This window comes from Fundulus heteroclitus, chromosome 10, assembly GCF_011125445.2.
Source record: "Fundulus heteroclitus isolate FHET01 chromosome 10, MU-UCD_Fhet_4.1, whole genome shotgun sequence".
Lineage (NCBI taxonomy): Eukaryota > Metazoa > Chordata > Actinopteri > Cyprinodontiformes > Fundulidae > Fundulus > Fundulus heteroclitus.
The window spans coordinates 7,879,982-7,906,395 of NC_046370.1; the positions used below are offsets into that span (position 1 = coordinate 7,879,982).

At 38.0% G+C, this 26,414-nt stretch overlaps 2 protein-coding genes across 2 annotated transcripts in view; both read right to left on the bottom strand.

The window, feature by feature from the left end:
- The window catches only part of star2 (steroidogenic acute regulatory protein 2), a gene marked incomplete in the record, with an annotated part of 3,537 nt that extends 1,711 nt beyond the window's left edge, over positions 1 to 1,826 (bottom strand). The window contains 5 exon segments of the mRNA XM_036141875.1: positions 577 to 761; positions 1,039 to 1,197; positions 1,300 to 1,424; positions 1,500 to 1,592; positions 1,711 to 1,826. Of these exon segments, the coding sequence (XP_035997768.1) occupies positions 577 to 761; positions 1,039 to 1,197; positions 1,300 to 1,424; positions 1,500 to 1,592; positions 1,711 to 1,774 (626 nt within the window).
- A 13,830-nt stretch (positions 1,827 to 15,656) lies between these two features.
- On the bottom strand, positions 15,657 to 25,770 carry tbata (thymus, brain and testes associated). The gene is made up of 6 exons (XM_036142577.1): positions 25,458 to 25,770; positions 22,391 to 22,543; positions 22,210 to 22,298; positions 18,903 to 19,011; positions 17,782 to 18,542; positions 15,657 to 16,708 (listed from the first exon to the last, which is right to left on the bottom strand). The coding sequence occupies exons 1-5, from the start codon at positions 25,648 to 25,650 to the stop codon at positions 18,472 to 18,474; spliced, it is 615 nt and encodes a 204-aa protein (XP_035998470.1). The 5' UTR covers positions 25,651 to 25,770; the 3' UTR covers positions 15,657 to 16,708; positions 17,782 to 18,471.
- Between the last annotated feature and the right edge of the window lie 644 nt (positions 25,771 to 26,414).

A 26,414-nucleotide genomic window follows, 5' to 3' on the forward strand; every position in this document is an offset into this window, starting at 1 on the left:
TCATTAGTTCAAACAAAATGTATGTATTTGCATGCACACAAAATGGGAACAAGAAACAAGACCATAACAACCAAAATATCACAATGACAGAATAACTGATACAGATTTTGCAAACGGGCCAAAAGGTTCCATGTTGGTTTCATCAAACTGTAAACTGTCTTCAACATGTTTGCTTTTATTTAGGGCTTTCATTGTAAAAGAGGCTGAATAAAATCACACACCACTCTTTCCAGATCCCTATTTGTAAAAAAGTTTTGGAAAATCAAATTGTTTCCCTTCCACCTTTCAACTACGAATGTCTTTGCATAGTCTGTAGTAAATTGTAAGAGCATTCACTGGTTATGAATACTTTTGCAAGGTATTGTATCGCTCCCACACACATTTTTAGGATTGTAAAGGCAAGTTTACAGGTCTGAGCCAATCAAAGCAGATGTTCTTTTGTTGTAGTCTCATTACATAAACAACTGGGAGAAACTGTGTTGAATTCACGCACAGTTACATGAAAGGTCCAATGGAGTAACACAGAACATTTCAACACTAGATGATGAATGGGTTTTGGAATTGATCACAACATACCTCACGAAGCCAGGTTGTGGTGGGAATGACTCCAGCCTAATCGCTGCTCCTCCGAGGTAAATGCAGGATTTTTGTTTGCAGCTGTGCCGGACGCTCAGGAAATCCCTTTGGCCGATCAGATTCCCCGCGGTCTCGGCGGAAACCTCGTGAGTCAAGATTGTTTCGGGTCCAGCTCGTTTTAGAACCTAAAACCCAACAAACACAAATTAGAGCCGCATTATCCATTGTGTTCCAAGGGAGGCTAATAGACATACTTTTGACTTGACTTTGATTAGGCTTTTTGGAAAATCAAACCTCCAAAACGCACCTGTCTCTATTGAGACGTTAATATGAGAGGCAACCAGAAACAGGTAATCTCAATAAACTACCCAGTGGGACTTTTTCAAGTCTCAACTCTGCAACTTGTAAAACATCTATTATAAACTGCAGGCTCCTGCAAGATCTTAATGAGATTCAGCTCACTTTGATATGCTGTATGCTTGGGTTCCACTGGTGCATGTCCTCAACTCTAACAAACAAGAGGTCATAGAGGTCATCCAAGCTGGCCTCCAAGACTGCCTCCAGCCTGAAGACCTTCCCAGCCCCAGGTATCACTTTGCTGGAGATCACATCCCCGTTGCCCTAAACAGGGGAGACATTTTATATCAGTTTTACACCCATGTAACTTGACAGTGAGCGATTTTTTTTCTAGACGCATAAAGAGGCTGGTAATGCAGATTTTACCTCTTTAATCTCCACCTTCCATCCTTCTGTGTCCTCCAACATGCCGACAGCCTTCCTCAGCGCTTCTTTGCCGTGTCGCATGTAAAACAGCTGATCTTCGCTCACCGCCACTTCTGCTCTGGGCTCTGCAAGCAACTCGTGTAAGTAAAGCGTCACGGTAAAACAATTTTTGAGACGGAAGCAGAGCTGCGTCTTCGTACCAGCATATCTTCCCATGCACTGTTTGATCTGCGCCCAGTGCTTCATGTGTGTGATCTCCTGGCCTATCACCGCTACAGCCGTGCGTTGGAGCCCTGCATGTTTGCGATGTGAGGAGAGAGAGAGAGAGAGAGAGAAAAAAAGGGATCAAATTTAGAAAACAGCATCTGAATTGATTAAAGAGAAGCTTCTCCTCTCTGATCTTTGTTTTACCTGACATGCTCCTGACGTGTGGGTAGGAGATTCCACAGCAGAGCTTCACCACAGCGGGCAGCATGCTGTCTGTCTTCGCCAGAGACAGCGAAGCAACGAAGGAGTTGCTCACATCTTTATATGGCTTGTGAAGGACACTTCAATGAGATAAGGCCCGGGGAGGGTGGGGGGTTGGGGGGGGGGGGGGGGCACTTGTTCTGGATTCTGTCCTGAAGGCCATGGTTGACAAGACTTTTTTTTTCTAACCTAAACAGATGATGGAACTCAAGGTGGGTGAGGAAAGGCTGCACAAGAGACCCAATAGGAGAGATTGACTTGATTGAACAATTATTTTAAAATAAAATACCAAAGGCTGTAAACTTGAAGTAAAATCCAATCACGTTTTATAATCCAATACTGTTTATAATAGCAGAGCTGTTACTATAATTGTGCTATCTAGCAAAATCTAAAAGTTATATAAAAGCTATGTTTGTCATTAATATACCTTGTTGTTGTGTGCTTGCCAACAATAATGTATAATTATGTCCGACCAGGAAACTCAGTTCTGTGTCATTGCTTTTTGCTGAAAAGTTTAAGAAACACTATATTACAGGAAACATTTCAGCCTCCTTCCAGCTGTATGTACAAATTACTTGGGCAAAATGCAAAGTAGATTTTTTATTATTTTGAATTGGCATAAGCTGTAGAATTTGTCTAAATTAAACAAATAATTAAGGATATGGTATGGCACAAATTTCTGCAGTTAAAATCATCACAATTTACATAACACCAGAGAAGTTAAAGGAAAGTAATTTGCGCAGTAAAATGTTCTTAAAATGAGTGTATTTGTCCTTGATTTGAGCAGGTAAATAAGATGATCTGCCGATGGAACAAGATTTTTGCACTTAAAATAGGAACAACTCATCTCCATCATCTTATTTCAAGTGCAGGATGTCTGATTATCTTATTTTAGGGGTCGAAATACTCATTCCATTGGCAGATGATCTTCTTTACCTGCTCAAATCAAGGACAAACACACTAACCTTAAGAACATTTTACTTATTTTTAGATCCGTTTTTGCAGTCGAGCAAGCTAATGCTGCCATGACTAAACTTAACCCTAGCATGCAAAGGAAGGTTCCCTAGACAAGAGACCAAACCTGATTATTTTTCATCTACATGCAAATTGTTATGTTTGCCAACTCCATAGAAAATAAGTTCCCACATTACCCTGGACACATTTCCACACCTTGAAACACGGTGGTGGCAGCGTCATGGTGTGGAGAAGCCTTTCACCCCATGGTCTGTCTGCAGGAGCTGCGGAGATCCACAGCTGAAATGGGAGGATCTGGTGACACTACCTGAGCCAACGCATGGAAATCAAGCACTATAATATAAATCTGTTAATTATGCAAGAATGGCCAGAATTTCATCATTGGTTAAAGACAACCTCAAGAGGTCTCATTTTCAGCTTTTCACAAACCATGGAGGGCTCAGAGCAAACATGTAGAGGCAGGGGCTCTGCTCAGATGAGACCTGAACTGGACTTTTTGGCCCTTAAGGGATGTCCAGTATTTGTTGGAAAACTGAGATTGCACATTGGCCTGATATGTGCGAACATGTGTGTGTGTGTGGATGCTTTTCTTCAGCAGGAACGAGGAAACTGTCCCGAATTGACGAGAAGATGGATGGAACTAAATGCAGCACAATCCTGGAAGAAAACCTGCACAAATAACCTTATCTTTTTGCAAGCAGTCTGCTGTCGATTTGTTTAAACGTCTGAAAACTGATGTTTTCTCTGGTTTTTATTTAAACTGCACAGAAATCGTCTAGTGCCTGCTTCCTCTTCTTCTATAGACATAAAAATGACTACCCGATTTTTAGAGTTAACCTTTCATCTTCATTTAGATTTGCTAAATTTCTGCATTGTGTGTGTGTTTGTGTGTGTGTGTGTGTTACGGCTGTATCTGTGAAACACTTGATAAAGTGCCCAGTGCAGCCCTGCCGTCTCAATGCTGCCTTGCTGAGTCGTTGCTCACAGAGTGCCAGAAACCAGCTTCCTCTTATCACCAAGAGCCAACAGGTGTCCTTGTTAGAAGGATTCCTGACGTAAATGATACACTTCACCTGCTGATAAGCCAATGTGGGCATTTGATTTGTTTCCGGTATACAAGGTTCATAACACGTTAAGAATAAACTAACAAAATGAAGTGAGGAAAAATGAAGTGGGCATGCAAGAGTGAAATATTTCCGCAGCATGGTGATTCACAACTATTATTAGGGGTAAAGTGGATTTTTTCCCCCTGCAAAGAACAATACACGGATTTAGTTCCCATGAATCATAATCTTCATTTGCCCCATACAGTGGATTGCAGAAATATCCACCCCCAAACCCAGAACTTTTAACTGGAATGTAATTGATCAGAGATATTACCAGAGACATTTTACCAGCGCATGTCCCCAGAAGGTGCCCTGGGAAAATTCCTGGATAAATTTCAATCTACTCAGCACAAGAGATACACAGGCTGGGATCTACGGCATCAGAAAAGGATCCAAGATGCAGGATGCGGAAAGATGGCCCAAAGCACTCCAACGCACCATAGCTTTGTGCATCACACTGTTAGGTAAGACATACCTAGATTACCAGAACCAGGCGGCTGGAACCATGTCCAGGGAAATCTGTGCCAACTATGGGCACAGCAAAAGTGTGAAACACCACTAAAGGCGAGGGGAAGCCAGCTGGACATCGTGGTGGTGAAAAAGAGCAGCTAAGAGTGCACTAGGTAGAGACATGCTCATCCCAACCTATATATAAAGTAAAAGAAACACAAGAGCCATGAGAATTAACGATGGCTTAAAGAGGACAACAAAAAATACGTTGTAGAGAGCCAGGGCCTCAGTGATCCCTTTGGTCATCAATGCGCTTAGGACTGTGACCCCAAAACCTGCTGATTTCTGGAGGAACCTCTGAGATGTCTGTCCACAGGAGTGTTATTCTGCGCAGGATCTTCCAGCTCCCACGTCCCTGAAATGAAACCGTCTGAGAGAAGAGCGCTAGACCTGCAGAGAATCAAAGCAACACAAGATGATGCAACCTCCTTCACACCGTAGATAGTGCTCTCAGGCTTTCAAACATTTCCCATTTTTCTCCAAATGTAATGCATTATTATCAACTTAAGTTTCATCAAACCAAGATTTTTCTTTTCTCAGTACATTAGCAAACCGTAATGTAGCCCTTTCGTGGTATTTTCGGCGTAATGGCTTCTACTTTACTGAGCCTTTCAACCCATATAGGGAAAGTTCGCCTTGTTTCTGTCGATAATGGAACTTTATCACTGGCTTCAGCTGGCACTTTCACAAGGTCATTTGCCTTTTTGCTGAGGTCAATTCACACATATTGGATGAAACCACGTTTCTCCCTGGGTCAGAACTTTTTTTTAAAGCTGGACATTTCCATGTTGCTCATATTTGACTGCAGATGCACGTTGCACCTGATGCATCTGGAAATCGTGCCCAAGGACGGAACAGATTTATGGAGGCGTACAAACTTTCTTCCTGATATCCTGGTCGCTTTGTTTTGGTTTTCTTATCACGTCACAACAGAAAATGAATTCACAAATGTGCCTCAGCCTGATTCTGTGTTAATTCTGTTGTGTGTTGTTTCTGCCATTTGCAGTTAAATTACTTGTTTTTTTATGGTCTAAAATACATCAAACTCACCCATGAGAACAAAGTAATCTAGAAACAACTGAGACTCAAAGATCATTCGTGTGTTAAAGATCAGCAAAGAAATAGACACAGAAATCTTATGAGAGTAACAAGCTAAATGGGTTTTTAATTGAATTTCCATTTTCTCCTTACATAATGAGTCTGAACCTACTCTCACTTCGCCGGTTGCATGAGCAACAAGATTTCTCTTTTAACCCAACGGAAAACAGAGCCAGTAAAGAAATTAAAGAGAGAGAATCTAATGGATTTAGAAACAATCACATGTAGTGAAGGCAAACTGCACTCAGATTAGCTGCAAGTGCAAAAAGGCTGCCCAGCCTCTGTGATCTCTGTCATGCCATGTGATAACTGTTTTCTGTTTTCTCTATGTTGTATCGACAGGAGTCGCTTGTTGTGTTTCATCCCACAGATGCCTCTGCCTCGTATTTTGGTTATGTGTTGGAACATACAGTATTCCCCTCCTCCTGCTCCACTGTCCTGACTGTTAACATACTGGGGATGTTTATTTAGTCTAAAACTATATTTGGGTGGGAGGTATGTGTGGAAAAAGCGACAAAAAAATTAATGTCCATATTTTCCAGCAGCATTTCCTGACAGCGGTGATCCATTTTGTTTGGCGGCTTGTCAAGGTGTCCATACTCTTTTGAATTATTCACATTTTGCCAAATTGCAACCAGAAACATTAATGCATTTTAATTAGCTTTGATGTGACACAGCTATGGAGAGTATAAAAAGCTATGAAAGATAAAATATTCTAGATGATGTCCCAGTTTTCTTTTTACAAATAAAAATCTGGAAAATATGGGATACATTTTTAAGCATCACCCTTTAGTTTGATAGCCAGCTGTCTAAAGAGGTCACCTAATTAGTTAGCAAATTTAGAGCGTAGTTTAATGTCAGTATAAAACAGCTTTTTCTGTGAAGACTGCAGAGGTTTGTCAGGGAACATTAGTGAACAAAGCATCACGAGGAAAAATGAACACAGCAGACATGTTTAGGGGCAAAGCTGTGCAGAATTTTAAAGCAGTGTTAGATTATAATACAAAATACCTAGCTTTGGACGCCTCACAGAGCACTACCCAATCCATTATCGAAAAAAATGGATGTACCATGGCACAATTACAAACCTACCATGAAATGGCAATCTACTCTAAACTGAGAGGGCAGGTAAGGAGAGCATTAATCACAGAAGCAAGGCAAGAGGCGTATGCTCCCCCCGAATGAGCTGCAGAGTTCAGGTGAGAGAATCTGTTCACACCACAACTGTTCATTTTGCGCTCCGCAGGCGCTTAGTGAAAAGCAGCAAGAAGAAAGCTGCAAGAATTTCCATTTCAAGCTTGCCACAGCAAACATGTGGAAAAGGAGGTGGTGCTGTGGTCAGATGAGACCAAAGCTGATCCTTCTGGCCTGTACACGCAAATCACGACACACCAAGCCCACGCCGAAGCATGGTATTACTCAGCAAGGACAGGGAAGCTGGCGAAAGCTGACGGGAAGACAGATACAGCTACATAAAGGGGGAACCTGGAGGGTGACCTGTTGGAGGCTGCATGAAAATGAGGTGGAGGTTCACCTTTCTTTTCTGCCAGACTCCAAACATACAGCCCAGGCTACGATGGAATGGTTCAGGTAAAAGGAGCATTCATGTGAATGACCCAGTCAAAGTCCAGAGCTATGTTGACAGATGCTCTCCCTCCAGTTTGACTGAGTTTGAGCTACTATGCACTGAAGGGCAAACTTTTCAAAAAGCTGGTAGAGACATGAAGACGTTGAAGGACAAGGGTGGGGGACACTGAAATATATAGTTATCTTCCATTTCACAGTTAGGAACTACTTTTTCTTCTACACTGCTGTGGATGTCGGCCCACTTATTTGACAACAGCAGGACAAACTGGGACTGAGTTGAAAGCGACGCTTTCCCTTTTCTGCCGGCTGTACACGTATTTCAAAACTGTCTTATCATAATATTGTTATCAAAAGTAAGACACCAGTCTCAAGGCCTTTTAAGTCTGAGAGTTAAAACATGCAACTTTTAGCCAGGGTTATAAATTACGATAACCTTTTTTTTTTTTTTCTCTTCGTTTTTGTACAGCTGTAGTCTGGGGCTCTGGTAGAATCCCAGAAAACTGCCTCGTCTCATCGCCAAGAGTCAAGCAAGTGAGCGTGCTCGAAGGATTCCTGACGTAAATGATGAACTTCACTTACTGACCTGTCAAATTCAAGCGAGGACTGCGTCACTGCAGAAGATTATTAACGAGGCCTTTAGGAATGGCAAAGATGGCTTTTGATACCTCTAATTTTGCCTTCAACTCAGTTTATGTGTGGTGCCTGGAGCCAGAAAAGAGATTCCCTGGTGCAAAATGTGATTCCATTAAGTAACTAAATGAGTTTCAAAAATGAAACTCATAAAATGTTGCTTTTGACTGATTTCATTTTTTGCTTTTCTATCGTTTAAAAGAAAGAATCTATACAAATATTTTTTTGCAATGCAAATATTCAGACCTATAAGACAAAGTGGATAATAATGCATGAATATATATATATATATATATATATATATATATATATATATATATATATATATATATATATATATATATATATATATATATATATATATATATATATATAGTTTAATGCTAAACATAATGAGTGCTTCTTAAATGTGCCAAGTGTATCTGTTTGGGTATGATGATTATACAGCTGCAAAAGCCTAATGTGTCAGTTATGTGATATTAAAGAAACAAAATGTGGAAAATAGGGTGATGTCTCAAAAATGTTTTGTTCAAAGCATACAATGAGAAAACATATTCTGACATTTTTTTTTTTTGCTTGTACCAACCTTTAAAGTGTTAATTTGTTCTAGATGTACACGTTTCCTTGTCATCGCTGTTAAAAGTTAGACTCTTGCACTGGCAAACAATCAAGGAAACAGAAAAGTTTGATAGGTTTAAAAAAATTATTTAAACTATTAAGGTTCTTCCAGGGTTTATGGTGGAATGTCCAGATTGGGACTGAGGAGGAGAGGTAAGTTGCTATTGCAATGATGGTGTACAGTGGAGAGGCTATTGCTGTTAAAGGTGGTGAATGGAGTTCCAGGGAAAGTGAATTGTGTCCAGAGAGTCTGAGTGGTGGCGAATGGCGGCTGGATTGTTGTTTCCTTTGTTGTTGTTTTTTTTCAAAGTTGGAGATTATGGCATTGAGGATTGTTGGAGGGAGGACAGGCAGTTGAGTGAGCATTGGTGCCGAAGGTGTCCAAAAGTAGGGGAACCAGAGAAAGAACGAGGAAGCAGAGCATTAATGATAAACCGGGAAACTAAAATGAGGGGAAATCAACCGTGTTCTCGCAGAAAAGGCATCTGTCGAACACGGTGACTTTAGAGGTAAAGTGGGTTTCTTCAGTAAAGGGTAATGGTTCCATTTAGCTGCCATGAAACACTTGATGTTTTTGTTACATAAATACTAATGATTCAGCTCCTTCTATTTTGTAATGCACTTAAAACCAATACCCATGTATTGGCCGGGACCACTTCAGCCGGGACCACTTCAGCGGGGGCTGGCTGCCGGCTGGCTGCCGGCGGAGCCCACGGGCTCGTCTCCGCGGCTCTTGAGGGCGTCGGCATTGCGGTGGCTGGGGGATTTCCTCGGGGTCGTCTCTGCTCCTTCCTTGGGGGGGGGGGGGGGTTGCAGATATCCTGTGTCGGCCCCTCCTGGGCGACCTGCTTTAGGGACCCCTTTGGGAGTCCGGGGTTACGGGTCCCCTGACGCCTGCCTCTGTGCTCGGGGAAGGCGGGCCTTTGGTTCTCCACAATCACTATCAAGCTATTTCTGGATAATCTTCACCTAAACTAGTGCACTTTCACATCTCCCACAGGTGCTGGGTCCCAGGTATTAAGTGTTCACTTATATACAGTAATCTTATAATTTATTTATTTATTTATTTATGTTGTGTCACTTTCTTTTTTCAAATATCACGTTACACATGTCAGCTTACATAATAATATATATGATTTAGCAATGGCATCTAGGTGTTATTCGAGTGTATCTGTTGCTTTATGTCTGTTGGTTGTGCTGTTCTTTTTGTGTCTCTTTCCAGGTGATGGAGCAGACAGAGGACGTTTTATCATTCTCTTCCTTTTATCTCCTCTTTCTTTCACCTCTACTCTTTTTTTTCTTTTCTTTCACTTTTTGTTCTTCCTTTACTCTCCCATTGTCATGTCCATATAATTTGAAATTCTCCTTGCAGGAATCATAATAAAGCTATTTACAAGCATAAATCAAGTGGAGCACTATGGCGAAAGCTGTTTGCTCCACTTGTAAAAGCAAAATCTGTCGAGCTCCATCTGGCATTGAGATATCAATTCCTATTGCCATAGTGCTAGACAGGACACTGGGAAAAAAAAAAAAAAACCCTGACAGTCGCAGCAAAATTTGTGCCTGTAAAAATGAGATTCATTTGAAAAAAACATTCCAGTCATTAAAAAAAAAAGCTTTTATTGAGAAGAAACATGCCAGTACAAAAACACAACGCTTGTTTTCCCCCTTGCTTTGGTCATTTCTCATGTCAGTTTTTGGTATTCTCATCAATATTTATTCATAAAGTGTCTTTACAAATAAATGTTATATTTAGCAAAATACACTTTACTAAAGTGTCCTCCTTTTGTCTGTTGTTGATCATTTTACAAATCAAAGCCACCCCAGTTTAGACCAATGGCCCCACTACCAATAGGAGTCATGCAAAGACAAAGCAAATCTTTTTTTTATGTATATATATTTTATCTGATGCTCCCGGATTGGAGCAAACCTGAACTCTAAGACTTTTTACCATTGCTCCCGTCCCGTGTCCAATCACAATGCTCCCAAGCAAACTGGTACATTTTATGTCAGTGTGCATCACTCACTGGTAGTTTCCTTGGGTTTTTAAAATTATTTTTCACATTTAAAAATTATGACAAGCCCAGATGTGCAATGTTTTGTATGGGTAAATGCTTAAATGAATGCAGAACAACAAATTAGATGAAAATTATTTGTGATATAATGACTAGTTCTGCTGTCTTGAGGCAAGACGGTGGTCTCAAAGGTCCCCTGATCCAAAAACATGACTGTTTGGTTAAACAGTTACTCTAACTTGGGTGTTAGGCGTGTCTGTGCATGGTAGCTTGTTCTGAGTGTCCCAGTGTTTTCCTTTGATGGACTAACTAGCTATCCCATCTCTCAATGATTGCTAGAAATAGGCAGAGGCTTGATGACGGATGATCAGCAGAAGGAATAGACTTTAACCAGGACACTTGATGGATAGGAAGGACCCCTAAATGTAGCGTTGAGTGTCTCCTGATGACACACCAATGACAGATCAATTCTCATTTTGACCAATAAATTGGGGACATCTTTTCACTTTTTTGAGTGGCCACTAAAAATCTTTCCTAGGAGTGACTATAAGTTTGGACGTCAGCCTATAAACACAATTAATTAAAAAAGATGGCAATTTTTTTCCTACAACAGAAACAAACCTCAACATCACTGTACCATATGGTAAACAAATTACTATGGAACTGGATTAGATATGTTCTTTATGCTGAAATATATGCCAGATGGTGTCCTTTGAGGTTATAGTCAGTTTTGTGGCCTTTAATACCTCATTAGGGGACTTCTGTGAGCCTAGGGAACTGCTTTGCAGATGGAAAGCAAATTATTAGATTTGACCTTTTTGTTACTCTACAAGAAAACTGCTGTTTTGTCTTTTCCTGTTTTCACAGTTTTAATGAGGACATTTTAGTTTAGGAAATTAAAATGATTGACTTAACTGTCTTACTGCTGCTATTTCATGACACATGGAGGTTAATCTCAGGGTTTTCTACTACAATAGTACATTTTCAGCTCTAAATGGAACAAGAAGTAATTATGTTACTGTGGAGAAAATTGTTTTCCTTTGTACGACAGGACAAAAAAAATGTAATGCAGCTTCCTTTTTCATGATTTTCTTTTATTGAGGTAAAAAGTTGAGTGATCTGACATTTAGGTTCCCTGAGAATTCACTTCTTAATGACGCACGATAGTCTTTAACTTCTGGTGCTGACGTGGTTCTGCTCACTGGTCGATTTGGGGCTCGGTAGGACTGCACGACTCAGAAGAAATTAGGTTTTCTAGTTTTACACAACAAAAGTCAAACTTTCCCACATTTCTATCAACAATAATTCGTACCTTGGTCAATGTGAAACATTACAAATACTGTAGGTAGATATGATTTCCAGCTGTCTGGTTGGTCAAAGATTTGATGTTTTTATTTAACATACTGATTAAAGAGGTAGCTAACGGAACTGGAATATCATTGAAAAGCTCTTTTGCTTAAGGGATTTCATTCAAAAAGTAAGACTCATAGATTTGGAGGTCAACAACCTGTGGCTCTGCTGAATTTATTAGGAATCCCACAGCAGCCCTTAGCTGGTCTCCATTGTTCAGTCTAGGGTCTCTCATCTCCTTCTTGACAATACACCATAAATTTTCTATAAGGTTTAGGTCAGGCGAGTTTGCGAGCCAGTCGAGCACAGTTAAACCATAATAATCTAAGCAGAAATCTATTTGTAGTCTGGAATGTTGTGCCAGTTCCTGCTAAAAAAAATTTTAAAGCAGCTTCTCAACAAAGCTACTCTGTGAAACAGAAGGAAAAATTAAGAGCTCTAAAGTTTCCTGGTAGATGGCAACACTGACTTTGGGCTTCATAAAACATAACAACTATCAAGTGTGCAGTCTTCCCCATGAATATATAAACCAGGGGTCACCAGCCTTTTTTAAAACCAGAGCTACTTCATTGGTACCGTGTCATACGAAGGGCTACCGGTACTGACCTTCATAGTCTGTTACATGTTACAAACACATTACTGGTTCCACAGCTTCTTGATCCGATGAGAATCATTTATACTGTCTCTCACTTACAAATGTGTATTTGCACTCTTCAATTTCTTAGTGGCTGTCAGTCATCCATGCAAATTGCACAGTTTTGAAACTACATTTATTGCACAGTATAATACACTGTTTATGTTTTTGATCCGAAAATTAGTCCATTAGCAGCTAAAGACTATTTACACAACCAAACCCCTCGGGGAGTGTTGTTGGCCAGCACAATCAACTGTTTTAAAAAAATAAAAATAAATGCTGAGCTCAAATGTTAGAATCGTGCACACGGTTTCACACTGGCAAGAAGCCATTACATTGAACTGTTTTATATGTGAAAACCGAACTTGATGCACTGAGCTGCTCTAAGCAGGCAGTTGCAAGGACACGCAGCATCACAGACCCTCTCTGTTCTCACTGACAGGTGTGCGGTGGGAGCCTGCTGGAAAAGTAACAGCTCTAGGTGCTCAGCTAGCTAATCACACATTTTACCATCCGTTCCATCGCTTCATCCCACTGGCAGAAAGTGTGGGAATTGTAGGAATTTAACACAGGAAATGTAGGCAACAGTACGCTCGACTATGAAGTGAAAAACATCTGCAGAGAGCTAACACGGAGTCCGCGCAGCCCACAGTATGCGCACAGTACGTCCGAGTGTCCGGAGTACGCGCTAGCAACAATAAACCTAGTAAATTAATTCAATATAAAAGTTACGTTTATTTTGGCCTTATGTGAGAAACAGGGCAGCGTAGTCCAGCTACTCTGTCCTCCCGACAGAAACGGATAGCTCTCTCTATCTCAGAAGAGAGCTGTGTACGTGAAGGGGTGGAGTGATATTACACGCTTGGGAAGAATATTTAGTGCACCTTACAATCCAGTGCACCATATATGTGGACAAGGACACACATAGACACGTTAATTCACAGTGCACCTTATAATCTGGGTGCGCCTTATGGTCCAAAAAAAAACATAGAACATTTTGAAGAACACTCATAATGCAAATTAATGGTCTGTTAATATTCAGCTTGTAGAAATTCAAATTCAATGTTCTTCATAGGTTCCTGGAGATTTACAACCGTTTAAGCTTATTTTGAAATTGATCCTCATCAGGTGGTTTACAGCAAGGTGAAGAAGCCGTTTGCAGCATTAAAATATTCTATAGGAATAGAGTAAGAAGTCAACGTTTGCCAACTCACATTTCTCATGAGGAATCTGATTTAAAACTGCAGTGATGCACTGCCCGTTAGCCTCTGTCATCATAATCAGTCCGTTTATAAGCAATGTGGTCTTTAGTAGAAACTAGAAATATTTAATGCTTACCTGTACAATGCGACAAACCCCAGACTACAACAGTATTTATTAGAAAAAGAAAGGTTAGAATGGAAGAGCTTGAGAAAAAAAAATAAAATGCAAAAGGAGCATGTTTTCTTTTTACTCACAACTGGTAATTGGTTTCAATTGTTTTGCTGTGAGGAAATGTGAAAACAGTCCAATTTTAACCATCATGGCAATACCAGGAATTAAATTTGCCTTCTGGTTTATCAGTAATCCCACATTTCTTTGAGAAAAACAGGGGGGAAAAAAACTCTTTCATCCTTCCAATTACAAACACTCTGAACTGTTGCTATGACAGCTGCCCAGATGTGTTGCCTTGTTCATCTACTGTCAACTAAACCCAAATGCCTCCTTTTCTGATGCTACTCTTTAATGTACTGAAAGAAGATAATTTTTATGTATTTCTATATGTGCTAGCTTCTGCGTTTGTCCATGTTGGACTAAAAAAATAAAAATAAAATTGTCAGGAGCAGTTAGTGAAGCAGTGCTCCATCACCGATTGGCTGATGTAACACTGGCTTCCTCTTTTTTACGTGAAGTCAAATTGCCTTTCATAATCATCTTTTGAATTTCTTTTCAATTTGATGCATAGCAACTCTTCAAATGTTTGTATCTGTTTCGAGAGGGATTAACAGTGTTTATGACAAAAATGTGTTGCTTCTGCATTAAACTTTTAATTGATTCAATTTAATTACATTTTGAAGATTTAAAAAATAATAATCATTAAATGAGGAAATGGACACAAAAGCTCAACAAAGTGATTTAAATTAAAACAAATCCAACAAAAAAAAAACTACATAACCTCCCTGGCTGTATAAAGCAAATCAGATTATTTTTTTTATACTTAGTTGAAACCTGCCTCCTTGAATATTTCATACACATCCATGTATGACTTCAGTGTAATGAAAACGGAACAAAGGTATGAACCTGTCTGAAAGACGACTTATCTAACAAACTCAACAAAGAAAGATGCATATATAGTTGAAATGAATGGAAAATAACAGTAAAAATATATATAGTAGTATAGATTTGATTACAAATAGAACATTGACAAGTGTGAAATCCTTATGGATTTTTTAGAGAAAATGAGTCAGCAAAGAAAGAAAGAAAGAAAGAAAGAAAGAAAGAAAGAAAGAAAGAAAGAAAGAAAGAAAGAAAGAAAGAAAGAAAGAAAGAAAGAAAGAAAGAAAGAAAGAAAGAAAGAAAGAAAGAAAAATAATATTTTTTATCATATAAATGTCTTATATAATATATTAATGATTGCGGTTTTTATGAGACAAAATGCTAAAATTTCCAGGGTGTGATTACTTCTGCAAAGAACTGCGCAGTGACAGTATAATGGAAATACCCCCCCTTTGAATTGTAAGGCTTCACACATCTGATTAACTTTTTCCTTACCTATTAAAACATTTTTTTTTTTTTTTGCATTTGCAAAATCAGTTATAACTACATTACTACATCTGTCACATTATTGTCACATGAAGTGGAAGAATCTATGCATTTGTACATTTCTGACTATTCTTTAGAAAGTACACAACCTGGGGAAAAACCAAATGTGTTAAAACCTTTGAATTTATTTGGAGTGTACTTTCTTTTTACCTTAACATATAAATTGATGCACACAGTACTAGGGTAGAATTATGCTAGTGTTTTTATCAACATTAAATGATTACAGACTTGGTGTGCCTACAGAAAACATTTATTTAAAAAGTGGAAAACAAAAAAAACTTTACAGTAAAATAAGCTCTATCTCGACTGATTTTTAAACCTTTTACATTGTCAATAAAAGCACTATAACAAAAACAGGCCAAGCAATAATTAACTGCATACAGTAACTAACTCAGTAAATCCGTCTGATTATGCTGGCTGCTATGTAAATCCCATAGGAATAATGTATATTGTTCCAGTCAGATGTTTGCATACTGTACTCATGCACATAAATGTCTATTGATGATTTATTTAAACTTTCCCCTATCTTTTCATTTAGAATTTTAGTAAGTCTTTTTTTTTTAAGTGAAGGATTATATATATATAAAAAAACTTCAATGAATAAAATATAATAATAATTGGATTTAGCAATTTGAACTTTCTGTAATCCTGACAGGGCCAATATTATGCATTAACTTTAATTCGCTTATTTTGACAAAATGTCTCTAAGTGAGATATATTTCAAACATCAGAGACACAAAGACAGCACCAACTCTCAGCTGCGGACCACCTACCTTAACAGCAAAAGAGTAACCTTTTGTATCCAGTCAAATCCAATTAGAAAACTACATAGATAGATATATAGGTTTTTAATGAACTTTGAGTTTAGAACAATTCCAGGAGCTTAACGTGACTCAGCTGCATTCATTTCCAAACCGGTACGCATGTATGCTCAGAACCCCGGTCAGGGTGCAACATCCAACAACAGCTCAGTTGTTTTTGTTTTTTTCTTAGTCAACGCTTTCTCAGTTGATCTTTATGTCAAACGTGCTTCACTGTGGTCAGTGGTGCTGGTGTTCTGCATCTTCAATAGTTTAGAAACTTGGACAAAATTAGACATTCCGATAAAAGAAAAATACCAAAAACAGAAATATCACAAGTAGTTACAATAGTTAAACTCTACTCAAAATGTATAGCTTAGAACAAGAGGTCAAATATCCTGTCAAAATGATGCAATACCTTTGCTAATTGCCACAATAAAGCTTTAGTGTTTGCCCCAACTTGCTGGGGGATATCCGTTTAGTAGGGGTGTACAATATATTTGAGCCTATGTCTATATGTCTGACCTTTAGTGGATAAGGGGAAAGCTGCAATGAGTTGAATATTGTGGCAAATCTTATTTTGAAAAAATAAATGTCATATATTCATTTCACCATAGAACAAGGAAGGTCCTAGAAATACTCTCTATATGGCACGACATAAACAAGGTCATTCATTTGTATGCTATAGAAACCATGACATGTAACAGAACAAAAAGCAAAAAGGATTGCATGCATTCTCCCGGTGTTGGGCCGGAGAATCCTAGGCCTGATCATGACCTGCATGGACTTCAAGGACTTCAGCGCCTCGGATTCTTTCTGTAAAACAACCCCCCCCCCCCCCCCCCCACCCAATTCAAATGGTCAGCAAACCTAATAAACACCATTCAAATCAGCATAAAATGTGGGAAGTTACTAAGTGTAAACGTCTCTCAGATGTGCGTTTTCATATTATTCCTTTGCTTCATCATGGTTTATCAAAATCGGAATGCAAATGTTCTTTGGTTCATATTTATTTCTATGTTATTTTTAAGTTTCAGATTAAGAAAGGGGGCTTTCAGATGTTTTAAATGAGTTCTACCAGCATCTAAGGTAGCTTATGAAGTTCAAGGGGCCGCTGAGGAGGTCTGTGTTGGACATAAAACCATGCTACCTTTCATTTCTACACAAAAGCTTCTTTTTTTAAAGGCATATAATTTACTCCCTCTCATTGTGCATGACAGCATCTACGAAGCAAATAGGTTGCATCTTTATGGTACATGAGCATCAGTAACAAAAGCTAAAGATTACTCCTTTGGTTGCTGGGTTGTTATTCAATGCACATTAGTAAAAAGAAAAATACTGTTAACATCCAGCAAGGCTAAATTTATACTTAGGTAAACAAGTATTTGCATCCTTATGTGTAATGTCATCCTTATAATAAATGTTTTTTTTAATTTAACACACATGATGAGCAGTAATAGGTTTTTTTTGTTTGTTTTTTTAACTTGTTTTTAGTTTCACTCCATGCTATATAGAATAAATAAATCTGAAAAGTACAGTTTAAAAGTTCATATTTTAAAAAGTAATGAAGAACTAATCATTTAGGGCATCTCTACTGGAAAAAAAAAGCATCCGGTCAAAAAAGTGGAGCCAGCAGAGTAGTTTTATTAACTTGCAGGAACCCCCTGCTGTGTGATAAGAAATTCATGCCTGAAGGAAAAAGCCTTGGTTAAATAAAATGGATTACGTTATGGAGAGAGCTGTCACTTCAATGAAAGACACAAATGTCAGAGGAAAAGAAGGATGGACGCATTAAAAAAAATATCCCTCAGACTACAAAACGTGAAGGAAAATGAATATATGGCACAAGAAAACTGATAAGAAATCTTCCAAAATCTGTTCTCAGTTACCTGGTCGTTCATTTGTGCAAGGTTGATTTGCTTGGTGCGAGCTATAGAGACATAAAAAAAAAAACATGACAGCCTTATAAATGCTGAGGAGGTACGAGAAATCAGCCTGACCTTGATCTCCATGCTGCCTTCCACAGATGGTTGCTTGGTGAAGCGGACGCTGGTGAAGATGAGCTGGTACGGAAAGCTGGGAGGTGCTGCAAACCTGTCCTATTGCGAACAGAGAGGTCAAAATCCTTCAGAGCTTCTCGGATCATCCCCATGACCAGCTCCTTCTCTGCTGATCACAATGCATTTGTTTAGCAGATCCTTTATCATATTCTTCATGCTAATGTCCTCAAAACTCTAGCGCGCTATTAGCAGATGACCAGTTTGAACGACACGGGAACAAAAAAAACTAAATTGGGATTCATCAAATGGATACTTGAGTTTCTTTGCACCAAAAAGCAGAAGCATTCACACATGCACATCTATCTTATTTTGTTTTTGACCATTTTCACTCACTTTGCAACCTGATTTTTGCCTCAGTGACTTTACCGATAAAGATGTGAATCTTTACCCAGAATCTCAAGCTTAAACCCAAATTATTAGATTATTGTTTGTTATAAAGCAATGAAAAGTACAAAACTGTGGAAGGAAAATGGTATATGGCGTTTATTTTGTTTTACATTACCCGGATTATCTGCTGTCTTATTTGGTCTTCTTGATGACACTCGTACAATAACGTTCTCGCAGAAACCCCGGATGCCTCCACAGAATAGCTGGATTTATACCAAAATTAGATTTTACATTGGATTTTATTTACGGGCATCTACATAACAAGGGCTGAACATAAAAGTACAACACTCCAGAAATGTATGTATAATTATGTAAAAGCGATGCATCATTTTCCTTCTAACTTGCTTTTTTGTGCTGCTTGGTGTTGGTGTATAACAAAAAATTAATAAATTAATTAATAAATAAATAGAAAAAGAAAACTAAAATTGAAAAGGAAGAAATGTTAATACTTTTGCTGTATTTTTATTTCAGATCAGCACATAACCTTTAAGTATTAGAGATGAAATCTATCCGACGCCTTTGCTAGAAGGAGTTTGTGTATCAAAGCAGAGGGATCATTTTACCTCTTTGCCCTGCAAGTAGGAGCCACTGCTGCACCGCAGACAGAGAGTCTGTCTGCAAGATCTGGCAATGTAGCTCAAGAACCTGAGAACGTGACAGCATACCATCAACATATTAGCCTGCAGACCACATACATTTCAAGTTATCAGTGAGTTTCTCAAAGTGATTGGCGGCAGTCAGAGCTGTGCTGGAAGGTACGTGAGGGTAAAATGAAGCATAGCCTTTGCTTAAAGCTGAAAGATGCCTGGGGCGTCTGGGCTCTACTTTTGATCTGCCTTTTTTTTGTCAGAGCTAAAAAAATATATATATATATAATTGTGGCAGAATTAACCCCTTAACTACTCTAAAAGTGTATTTTAGACATATAGAAGGGAAGGATCGGTGGAGCAGTAATTCACAGCGAACTCTTGATCATGGAGCAGTTGAGGATTCTTCTGGTGCTGGTAAAGGAATTTGCGTTGGTAAGAAGTGGTGGATGATTCTTCCACTTTCCGCTGAGTACTGAGTCTTTCGGCGGACGTGTTCGGCTTCAGGCTGGCCCTAGAATAGATTTAAAACACGTTCTTATTTAGTTGGCAACTAGAAACGTTAAACAAACACACTTTGAGCTTTGTCAGAATGATCACACATTATAGATGTGTATAGAATGTTTAGAAATGAAACCATATTCCATTCATGTATAGCACTTTGCATTGTCCTTGTACTGTAATTTGCTATACAAATAAATTTGCCTTGCTTTTTAAATTCAATTCCCATAGGTTAAGTCTAAATTCATTAATGTTCATAGATGTCCACAAGAAGCCTTTTGGACAAAATTTACAATCCCAACACAAACGGTTCCCATTATTTCCTCCTAGAATTTATAGCAAGTCAGTAAAGATAATTATATATATATATATATATATATATATATATATATATATATATATATATATATATATATATATATATACTGCTGTGTCCTTCCTCTGCTCAACTGTGTTTTACCTAAAAGTGCACAGTTGCAGAAAAAAAACTCAGTATCAATATATCAATGATTGTGAATTCACACTTGAACTTTTTAAAACGTTGTCATGTTACAATTGGATATTTCCCTGTATTTTATCTGGATTTATATAAGACCAACCAACCCATCGTAGGACGTAACTGTGAAGCAGAGGGAAAGTCGATCAAGATTATCAAAATGTTTTAAAAATGAAAATATGAAAGCTTTGGCATGCATTTATGCTCTGCCAACTAATCATAAAATAGGGCTCACCTGTGAAAAATCTATTCTCAGTATAAATCCTGCTGTTCTGTTTCTGGCCTGAGAGGTTTGTTAAAAAACAGTGATGAGGAAACAGCTTCATGAAGACCAAGGAACTCACCAGTCAGGACAGGGAGAGAGTTCAGGACATGTTTTATAGCAGGGTTAGGTCATAAAACTATAACCTAGTGTTCAATCCATCATTTGCTCTCCAAAAGGATGGCACAACTGAAAAGTATCGATCCTTAACACAGGGGCAGGTAAAGCATTATGGTAGGGAGAGAGGTGCATTGTGTAAATGATGAAACAGGACATTATCAATAATTTATCAGTATGGACATGATTTATCTGGAAGTTCTTCCAGATTTCTCTTAATTAATTTGAGTTTAAATGCTGCACATTGCCAACCGATCATATTCTTCATCCTGCTAGCTCACAGAGCAAACTCTTTTCAGGACATTAAATCAAATACATCTGTGTCCCATGGAGAGTTCAGAACTCGTTTAGAATATTTCTTTAACACGATTAAGTAGTTGAGGATGAACACACTGATCAGAGAAGCAGCCAAGAGCGCTGCGATAACTCTGGAACAACGGAAGGCTCAGCTGGGAGAGTCAGGCATCAATTGGCCACTATTTGTAGACGGGTGGCAAAAAAAAAAGAAAAGGTTTTGTTCCTTGAAATCCATGACGAAGTCTGTTTGCAGTTTGATAACAAGCCATCTAAGGGACACAGCAAATACGTGAAAGACAGAGCTCTGGTCAGATAAAACCAAAATTCAATTTTAGCCCGCACTCAAAGCAGGGGCAAGGAGTTGATTTCAAGATGTGTGGCGTAGGCAATACTGGAATGAATTAATAATGTCCAGACACTCTCTACTCAACAATTGCACGCTATAATGAGTTGAGTTCTCACATAAAATCCCAAAATATAATACAAGAAATTTTGGGGTTGTAATGTGTGAAAATGTGTAAACATTTAAAGGGTGTGAACTTTCTTGCATGCCTGTGTTCACATTTACATGGTAAGAGCACAGGCTTTTAGTTTAAAGCAAAGGGAAAGGGATGCATTTTAGACTTAGACAACTTTATTTGTCATTTTGTATGCACAGAGTGCGTACAGGACGAAATTTCGTTGCATATAAGCTTGTAAATTGCAGTAAAATTAAATTACAGTATAAGGTGCAGCAGTGATTTAAAAGTAAACAATTGAAATGTAGACAATGCAGGAGAAGTCACAGTGTACAGGTGAGTATTTTTAAAACCATTTGTATGTGCAGAATTAGGGCATTTGTGCAAGAATACAGCTTGTAAATTACAGTAGATTTAAAATACAGTATAAGGTGCAGCGTTGATTTAAAAGTAAAAACAATTGAAATGTAAACAATGCAGGAGAAAGTCACAGTGTACAGGTGAGTATTTTTAAAAACCATTTGTATGTACATAATTTGATTGTGCAAAGGGCATTTGTGCAAGAATGCATTTAGAAAGTAAGAGTTCGGCAGCATTTGTTATGCTAGATGGAGATGCAATGATGCAAAATGTGCAACTATGCGAATGATGTGCAGAGTTTATGGGTTATAGTTTAGCCATTTCACGTGGTAAATGCTGCATCCTTTTTCTGCACACAGGAGCTACAGATTGTGCTCAAAGTTTGACAGTTTACAGAGCCCATGCTCCAAAATTGACTTTCGTTTAATGAGAGCCCTCTGATTGTTCATACTTGTCACAGATTGGAAAGTTCGAAATGGTGATGCCACTCGTGAAGCTACATTCACAGCTCCAGTTCTAACTTGTTCTACCTGCATTTGCCTCTCCTCCAAGCAATAGAACTGATGAGCCAAATTTAGGTTTTCTACATGCTTCACATTTCTCCAATTTCACCTTTTCATCAGCTGTCAAGCTTGAGCAAGGGAAGAGTCTGCTCATATTTTTTTTCTTTAAAGCTACAGAGTTTCTTCAATGTGTTTAATCTGATGTGAATTTTAACGCCAAAGCTGCAAAAGTGGTCAAATTTGAAGTATTTAGAAGCATACCACATCTCTACAATAGCACTATAGATACCTCTTTGTAGCTCTGTTGGGTTTGAGAAGAAATACTAACTTTTGCAGCAAGGTCTCTGAGTTCATCCCTCCAGGCCTCTGAGAACAATGCTGTGAAATAAAGAAGAAGAAAAAAAAAAAGAGAGAGTGAAGCTTTAGAAATGTAATGAGTACATCAATTTGGCTGTGCGTCACCAACATACCTGATTTGTTTTTGTTTCCACGGCCTCCGTAACGATTTGAAGCAAATGAGAAAGCAGCTGACTCGGGTGCTTTCTTGAGAAGCGGATGAGGAAATAATGATGAAGTGACAAACCAGTCATCTCTCGCCATGCAAATGGGCCGACCACTGAGTCCTGAGGGGGAAAACATGCAGAAGACGTATCCCGCTGAAACCCAGGGAGGGTACCGTAAACAGAACAGCAACTTCAGCATTTACACAAATATGAAGGTTTTCTGATTCCTTCTGATATACACTCGTTAATCCCCATACAAGATAAAAATTCGGCTTTCAGGAGAAAAAAATAAATAACTGGAAAAATGTTAAAATTTATGACTACAAGTAGGTTAGGAGTACAAGCTCCCAAAGATTTAAATCTGGTCATTAATTATTTCACATGAGGTTAGAGACTTGGATCCAATTTTAAAAGTTACAGTCAAGATTAGAATAAGTTTGACCTCTCATGTATTTTAGTAATTCAGTTCAGATGTCATATTCTTGTCAGTGTGCTGCTCAATATAGCAGCAAACTGAAAGCAAGGCCAGTGTGAAAATATTTAAGTACATTTTTTTTAAATTAATAGTATTGTTACTGTGTTTATAAAAAAATCTAGCTTTATTTGTTTTGTTTCATTTTTGTTTGTCTCAAAAATTATATCTCAGAGGATAAATTAAATACCCGTATAACTAAAGGTTAAATTAAAAACAAAAGATTTACTTAAGCTGAACCAAAATAAAAAATTCATTCAAAAAACAAAGTATAAGAAGCATTTGGTAAAAAGGCTAGTAAAATGTTTGCTCATAACATCTGGTTTCCTTTGCGGAAGCCATGTCACGAGTCACACAAAGTTATAAAGTTATGTACAAGTTCTGGCATTTCAAAGAACAAAACAAAAGTTAAATAAATTACATCAATTCAAAATAACAAATTTGGGCAGAAGACACAAACGTTTTCAAGTAAAGGTTTTCGGTAACACCAAGCTCTGCAACCTCTGCAGTTATTGCTTATATGTTAAAACAGTGTAAAATATTTACAATGACAATGTACAGTCATATTCAATAAATTAGAATATTTTTGAAAAGTGTATTTTCTTCAGTAACTGAACTTACTAAATAAAACCCATCATATATGTCATGTTTTTTTTTTATTTTATTTTATCTGAGTTCTGTATTTTGAGCTGTTTCTGTATTTGATGCTCTTTACAGAGTTCATTGTTCTTCTGGTTATTCCACGTTTCTCTGACGTCATTAGTCTAATCTTATCGGTTGCTTAGCCTTACTCTCCACTCAGCTGCCTCTCAATCTCCTGATTGCTACTCACCTGCTTTCCATGACACAATCACATCTCCGCAGTATTTAAGCCTTTTGGTTTCGTTCCCTCACTGTTTGGTCCTGCTGTTCCCCTTGTGTTCTACGGGTTGATCAATTCCTTTGTTAAACTATATCTCCATCATGCATTTGTTGACGTTCTGCTAGCAACCGGGTCCTTGGCAACAAGCAACATAGATGAAACTGATGTTTCCAAGCATTTCCTTCTGCTATCCATTATTTTCTGCTTATGAGTAATGAAAACACATTTAAGATTAGAATATTATATCTGGCCAATAAAAACAATTTTCATATAGAAACGTGGGCAGGATGTGAAGTATGCTGAATAACAGTTCAGTAGTTGTTTTCAAATCGTACCAGAGTGCATATTCTAATTTGCAGAATATGACTGTTTACTGCATAATCACTTAACCTCCAAATTGCACAGAAGGCTCAGCAGAAGGAAAATAACACTAGAACAATAAAGGTTATGCATAGAAAACAACATCTTACAGTGGGTAGGTGTTTGTCTGGCGGATCTTTGGTTAAATCAATTCAAGAATCATAATTCAAAAATCTTTACTGTCATTATGAAGCTATGAAATATAGCAAAACACTGGCTAAGAGTTCACACCTAAGACACCGACATTAATCAAGACATATTGTCCAAATTAAAGTTTACACATTCTTGTTCTTCACTTGGTAACTAGAGGTGGGCAGGGTAACCAAAAAATTTACTCGAGTAGGAGTGGGAAAAAAATGAAATGAAATTGTATAAGGAGAAGTTTATGGTATGGATAGTCACTTAATTGACTGAAGTGAGTTAAGCTTAACTGAGTGTACCTCAGCAGGGCCTCCATGCTAAGCTCCATTAATTCAGTAATTCATGCTAAAAGTGACCCAAGATTGAGTGCATAAACTTTAATGTACATGAACATACATTTTAGCTGGCTGTAAATTCTGTATTAAAATCCTATTTATATTTGTCTAGTTCCACTCCACGTACAATGAATCACTGTCAAATTTGATTGCTGAAATATATATATTTGTTTCATTAAATTTAGATGCACCAATGTATTAAGATGTAACTCACCAAGAATACAAATGTTTGAAGTGAATGATTGGAATAGACAACAAATCAAATGGATGGATGGAACAAAAACTGTACCATAGTAGTCCAAATGGCTACTTACACTGTAAGGCTTTCGTTTATTATTATTTTATTATTATTTTTATTTTATTTTATTATCTTTATTTATTTCATTATTATTATTTTCAAATTAATTACTTAGTAGGATGATAGCCAGCACTATTGTTTCAAAGGTTAAAATAATATCCCCATAAAAGTCAAGCGCACCACCATAGTTACAAAAGAAAATGTTTTTTTATTTTCTAAATTTGTATTTATTTATGCATGTGCTTTTGTTGCCTTTTTTTTTTTTTTTTTTTTTTTTACAAAATACGTTTTCAAGCAGCCAATTAAATGTATTTATTTTACTTTTTGACAAGGTTTCCAGTCCTTAATACCTCTTTTGCATCAAGGAAACCAGCTACAATGTTGTTTGTGTTCAGCTAAAAACTGCAGCCCAGATAAAATAAAATAGAAAACACAGATCTACACCATAATTTACTGAACCTTGACGAGAACATCCCGTCTGGAAATATATGTTTCTTCATTTGAAACAGCTCAACATCAATGTTCAGTAGTACAAAAAGGTTCATCTGTTCCGCTTCCCTGCTCACCTTGAATGTGTCTCACCCTGTGCGGATGGGGGTTTTGACGGGAGAAGAACGAGTGCTGACTCAGGGAACCAAAGTGGGGAGTGCTTTTCATCAGCATCTTGCTGAATCCAGAGGTGAATGGCACCTGATTACTCTGACTGCCCCCTGCATCTGTCGTAGCTCCCCAGGAGTTTGGACAGTGAGCTCTCGACATTTTTGAGTTAAACAGGAAGTTTGGCCTCAAACTGAAGGACGTAAAAATGTAAAGGAATTTTTATAAGGCGACGTGACAGAAATATCAAAAATGTATGGCAACCTTTGATTACAAATTGCTCCCCGCACAAGTTATAAAAGCTTTTATAGACTAACACCCAACACAAACCTACACTTATGCTTTCTACCATGAATGACGTTCCATGGTAACAAGTTCCGAGTCAGAAAATAAATTATTTTGAAGCAGCTCTTTACCTCAGCCAGCAGTCACCAGTTGAATCCAGAGGTACTCTGTGCTTTGAATTGCTTTTGTTGCTTAGAAACCTGAAGTGAACTAAACAATGGGATCCGTGTGCTGGCATGGTCCACCAGTTAAATTTTGCCATGATTTCTTCCACCAAATTAGCTGCAATGCGTTTTGTTTCAAGCTTATGTTTAAAGGGTTCAAATTAAGTTTTAATAAGTAAAAAAAACATTTGAAGAGTCATACGTCTCACAATAGAAGGTAGTATAACATGCTTACTCTCTTTTCTTTGGCTGCACTTTTTTCCTTTGATAAACACATTTGTATTGAAGAAACTCTGCATTTATGTTTTAGGGCTCTGTTAATGAAGGCCATCAACAGGAAGGTTGCACAGTTCTACCAGTTGAAGGGTCCAATGTGACTAAAGTCAACTGAAAGCATCAGACAGTCAATGTTCAGTGACATGACAACGCTACGTCATAAATCGTGAAATTTTGTGAAAACTCAACAAGATAAGAGAG